The following is a 5,936-nucleotide window of genomic DNA, read 5'->3' on the forward strand; positions in this document are numbered from 1 at the left end:
CTTGCTCTCCCAGTTTGCTTATGGTATCAGCCTGTATATCTAAATCATGATCCCATTTTGACTTTGTACTTTCTCTTTCCTGGTTAGACTTGGTGGGGTGTCAGAACCACATTCTAAGCATAAATCTACCCAGAGTACCGCTGGGAGATAGCTTTTTCCATTAGCTGTTGTCCCTATTAATGGATGCCCTCACAATCTTACATAGACTATGGACACACACCCTCTCCAGGACACAAAGGAAGAAACACATTCTCTCCCCCCTCCCAGCCCCCTCCCCTACCCCAACCAGTGCCCAGACCTCTGCCTCAGGCAGAAACACCCAAACTGAGTCAGGCCAGTCACTGCAAGCAGAGACAGATTGCCTCCACTGAATGGACCCCATGCCTGATCCTCGCAAACGACTCTTTCAGCAGCTGGGACACAAATAAGCAGCAAAGAGAAGCCCCTCAAAGCAGCCACATTGTGGTTTCATCTGGATAAGAGAGGCGGCTCCCCTGCAGGCCCAGCTGTTGAGTAGAGGTGAGAAAGCCACCATACACAAGCCTGAAGGCTAAGTCCTACAGCATGAATCTTCCTGCTGTGGATTGATGGTCCTGCAGTATCTGGGACCGTGCCAAGCAGTTCCCTTTGGAGACTCCCATCTTCTGTCAGGGTGTGGCAAAGCCCCAAGGTGGCAAAAGATACAGGAAATAAATTCATCTTAGTGTAGAAACTCACACAGGGTGCCAGGCCTCAGATTTTCATCATCACATGAACAAATCAATCATTAGGAACCAGGATTTGGGGAAAGACTATATGTCTTTAGGAGTCTGGCAAATCCTAGAATTGCTTTGATTCCCTTTAAGCATCCTGACATACAAAGACTATGCAAGATTTCAGGATGGGTTCTGAGATGGCTTGTGTCTAGCTAGAGATCTCTTCCTATGTCTTGTCCCTAATTATTTCCTCATGATTTCCATCTACTCTTTCTGGGAACAATAACATTCAGAATCCATGTAGGACCCCATCTCAACTCAGGTGCCTATTACTGTACTCATTCCTGTGACAGTGAGATAGTCTCATAGACTTCCAGCTGGGGCAGAATCCTGGTTTCATCCACACAGCCCTCTTAACCTGCATTGGTGGTGGTTTATTCAGAAGTGTAGGCTGTTCTTTCCAATTTGTGATCCCTACTTGATAGCTGAGGGCCTACAGGTAATGTCCCCAAATCACGTACCTTCCATGGAAAAACTCTGTGTTCAGTCAAGGCATGACTTTGGACACATTGGGTTAGCGGCTTCATTTTCATTTTTGTTTGTTTGTTCTTTGACCTCCACTAGAGGTCATCTTGCAAGTATTCGGGTTTTATTATCTCTTACCTACACCAGGGATGACCCATGCCTGTTATTAGGAAAGGATAGTGAAAGGACAGTCCTTACATAGGTATAGAGGGGATAATGTCTGAATTAGAAGATTAACCTCAAAGCCAGAATGAATTGGTATTAGGTTGTTTTTAGAGCACTATGATGCAAGAACAAAGATTCCCAAGCACATAGAAACCCGGAAGACAGAAGAATGGTTGCTGTAACAGAGGCAAGCAGTACCAGAAGAGCTGATACTCTAACTCAGCCCACTTTTTCCAAACCTGGGTCTATCTACTATGGTTGCTTATGTTGCCTCATGACTTTTCAGCACTGATACACTGTTGAGGCATATCAGTGCCCTCTCCTGACTCAGTTGAGCCCACAGAGGGATAGGGTTAGATAGGATTTCTTGAGACAATCTTTGATATAAGTACCACCAAGAGCAGATTCACAGAACTGGAGGAATGAGGCCATGAAGTGATGGACAGTATTCATGAGAAGGGTTTGGAGACTTTGGTAGAAACTACATAAAATTCTTGGGTCTAATATTTGTGTTCAGGCACCCATTTAGACACCTCTACACTAACGTCTCCTTTGAAATTTTTACAGAATCAGCTACCTGATTATAAGTTCAAGGCATCCAGAAAAACCAAGTCAAAACTTCCATTGGTCTTCTATAAGGTATGTAGATAACTTTCAAGACTTGAAGCTAAATACAAATGATGATTTTTAAAAATTTATGGGGGTAGCTAGGTGGTACAGTGGATGGAGCACTGGCCCTGGATTCAGGAGGAGTTGAGTTCAAATCCTACCTCAGACACTTGACACTTACTTGTTGTGTGACCCTGGGCAAGTCACTTAATCCCGATTGCCTCACCAAAAAGCAAAAAAAAATTATTTTATTTTTAATTTGTGGAATAAAATAAGCATTCCTATAACATATTATAATACAAAGATGATTACATATGAAACTGCAAATTTAGTATGTACAGCTTTCTATTCCTTTTAAATATATATAACAAAATTTTCATGCGAATTTCTTTTTTCCTTTTTTCTTCCCTCCCCCATCCTAGAGATGACTACCATTAGACAAATATATATATGTATGTATATATATGTACACACACATATACACATGTATATACATATATATGTGAAACCATTCCATGCATACATCTATCTGTCAGTTCTTTCTCTGCTCTAGCATCTTTCTTCGTATGTCCTTTATAGTTAATTTGGGTATTTATAATAATCAAAATAACTTTTTCATTCAAAGTTATTCTTAAAACAATATAACTGTTACCGTACAATGTACTCTTGGTTCTGCTCATTTCACTCTTCATCATTTTGTGCCAAGTCTTTCCATGTTTTTCTAAAATCACTGAGCTCATCATTTCTTATAGTACAGTAGTATTCCATCACAATCATGTACCACAGCTTGTTCAGCCATTCCCCAATTGACGGGCATCCCTGCAATTTCCCTTCTTTGCCACAAGAAGGGAGCTACTATAAACCTTTTTAGAACATATAGGTTCTTTTTTTCCCCCTAGTCATAAATGTCATAGTGGTATTGCTTAGTCAAAGTGTATAGGTAGTTTCATAACTCTTTGGGCATAATTCCAGATTGCTCTCCAAAATTTCACGTAAAAAAATCTGGGATATGTATATATATATATATATGTGTGTATGTATGTATATATATATGTATACACACACACACATATATGCACACATAAATATATATGTACACACAGATACATATATCTAAACATATATATTTACCTTTACATACATATGCATTTGTGTATATGCTTATTTATATGTATATGTATCTGTGTATGTGTATGTATGTGGGTGTGTGTATTTATGTACATATATACACACATACACATATATGTTTTCCATTAAGAGGCCAAGTTTCTAAAATCTTTGTGAAAAGATAATTTTTTTTCCTCCTCTGAAAATTCATAGGATTGTAGTAGATGTTGATGACCTCTTAAAGTCCTTTCAACTCTAAATACAATGAATTTCCTGAATTTGATACCGCCCAACACCTGCCCTTGAATCAGAGGTAAAGCTGGTGCCACTTACCGGAGCTTGCCAGCTTACTGAAAGTCCTAGTGGGTAGGAGTGGCCATTGTAGATTGAGCAATCACCACTCCTTCTTCATTCAAAAGCTTCTCTTTGTCCACACTAAAACACTGCTTCTTGATCACCACTCTCCTGTGTATGCTTTCTCTCCCTATTAGGATGTAGGCTCCTTGAAGGCAGGAACAATATAGTTTTTGTATTTATACCCTCCTCCCTGCAGTGCTTAGCATGAGTGCTCTGTACACAGTAAATGCTTTTTCATTCATTTCTCCACCTTTTGGTAAGAGGGAATTTTTCTGGATTCACACTTGTGCCTCAAAGTCTTATGTCTAGGGAATTTACTCAGGTTCATGGTATGCTTTATAATTATAAAATACTCTGGAGCTGTAAGCATCATGACCTCACGTGGACAATGGGTATCATATTACCTTCTCAATGGGTGAGGGAGGGGTTGGAGTGAGGGAGAGAATTTGGAACTCAAAATTTTAAAAATGAATGATAAAGAAAGAGAAACATAAGGCATTCTTATTCTTATCATTGTTTGCTGTTCATCACAGAGCAGGGTGGTCCAGGGGAAAGATCTGTGGATACCTTGGTCCCAGTAGAGGGGACGGATGGGAATAAGCATTTACACGGCACCTACCATGTGCCAGGCAGCATGCTAAGTGCCTTTTGCAAATATTCTCTCATTTTGATTCTCACAACAAGCGTGGGAGGTAGGTGCTGTTGAGGACACTGAGGCAGACTGAGGTTAAGTGACTTCCAGTGATACCAGCTTTGCCACTAACTTGCTTGGGGATATTAGGGAAGCTCTCTGTAACTCAGCTTCCTCATCTGTCAGATGATTATTATAATCCTTGCTTTGTCTAGCAGGTATTGCTAAGGTCAAATAGGGTAATGGACAGGGGAGTGCTTTGTAGAATTGCAGAAGATAAAAGGTTTAAACACCAGATATTGTTATTGTAATTTCACACTACTCTCGTGAGAATAAAATGAAAAATATAAAAATGAGAGTGATTTAAAAAAATTAAAAGCTCCCTTTTAACTCCAATTCAGCCAAACATTAAGTAGCTATAGTGGGTAACCAATATGTAGACAGATAAAATTTAAACAATGGATGGCCTCTTCTTAGCAACGGGATCAGACATATACCCAGATAACTAGGATACATGCTAAATTCATTAAAAGGTGCCAACTTAGTGCTCCAGGAAGTCCAAGGGGGCAAAAAAGTACAAGGGATGTTCGTGGAGGCCAGAGAACTGTTCAGTTTGGCCAGAGTTTAGAGTAGAAATTCTTAACCCTTTCATTGTGATGGACCCCTATGCAGTCTGGGGAAGGTGTGGACTTAGAAAATCACATTAGGCAGCCCAGCCAGGGGTGGGGAACCTGCAGCCTCAAGGCTACATATGACCCTCTAGGTCCTCAAGTGCAGCCCTTTGACTGAATCCAAACTTTACAGAATAAATCCTTTTATTAAAGATTTGTTCCCTACCCCTGAGCTAAGACTTTCTGTCTTCCCAGACACCCAACTCCCCATTTGTAGTCTCGTTCAACTGAAAACCCTTTCTTATGAGAAAAGCACAAAACCTTCCGAAAGTTGGGTGCCTGGGATTAAATTGAACCATCACTTAAACTCACTAAGCCTGTTTCCTCAACAGTAAAATGCAGCTAGTCCATAATATTTGCACTACCTATGTCAGAAGGTTATTTTGGGGGAAAGTCTTTGTGATCCTTAACATGCTTTAAGAATGTGAACCATTATTATTATTAATGGCCTAAATTTAAATGATCACTAACATTTTTAAAACATTTGAGATTTTTTACAAAGCTATATCCTCACATCAGCCCTGTGAGGTGGATGTTATAAGCACTATTATCCCCATTTTAAAGATGAGGTAACTGAGTCCCAAAGCGAGGAAGGAACTGGTCTAAAATTACACATCTAGTAAATGGAAGAGCTTGGATTCAGAATCAGGTCTTCTGATACCAACTCCAAATCCCAGTCCATTTTACATCCCATAGTGCTCTCTCTCTTTTGTTTGGTAATTCTTCTTTTATCCATAGATCTGACAGGTAAATTATTCCATGCTCTCCAATTTGCTTATGGTATCACCCTTTATGTCTAAATCATGTACCCATTTTGACTTTATTTTGTTATGTGGTGTGAAGTGTTGGTCTATACCTAATTTCTGCCAAACTCCTCTCCAGTTTTTCCAACAGTTTTTAAAAGTTACTAGTGGCGGGGCAGCTAGGTGGCGCAGATGATAGAGCACCGGCCCTGAAGTCAGAAGGACCTGAGTTCAAATCCAGCCTCAGACCAAACACTTGACACGTACTAGCTGTGTGACCTTGGGCAAGTCACTTAACCCCAATTGCCTCACCAAAAAAAAAAAAAAAAGTTAATAGTGGGGGCAGCTAGGTGGCACAGTGATAGAGCTCTGGCCTTGGAGTCAGGAGGACTTGAGTTCAAATCCGGCCTCAGACACTTGATACATACTAGCA

The 5,936-nt window shown here is 40.3% G+C and overlaps 1 protein-coding gene across 1 annotated transcript in view; it reads left to right on the forward strand.

The window, feature by feature from the left end:
- CFAP99 (cilia and flagella associated protein 99) overlaps positions 1–5,936 on the forward strand; it is a 172,511-nt gene that overhangs the window by 120,214 nt on the left and 46,361 nt on the right. The window contains 1 exon segment of the mRNA XM_027836284.1: positions 1,953–2,024. Within this exon segment, the coding sequence (XP_027692085.1) occupies positions 1,953–2,024 (72 nt within the window).

The sequence above is a fragment of the Vombatus ursinus genome, unplaced genomic scaffold, assembly GCF_900497805.2.
Source record: "Vombatus ursinus unplaced genomic scaffold, bare-nosed wombat genome assembly UNPS02014818.1, whole genome shotgun sequence".
NCBI lineage: Eukaryota > Metazoa > Chordata > Mammalia > Diprotodontia > Vombatidae > Vombatus > Vombatus ursinus.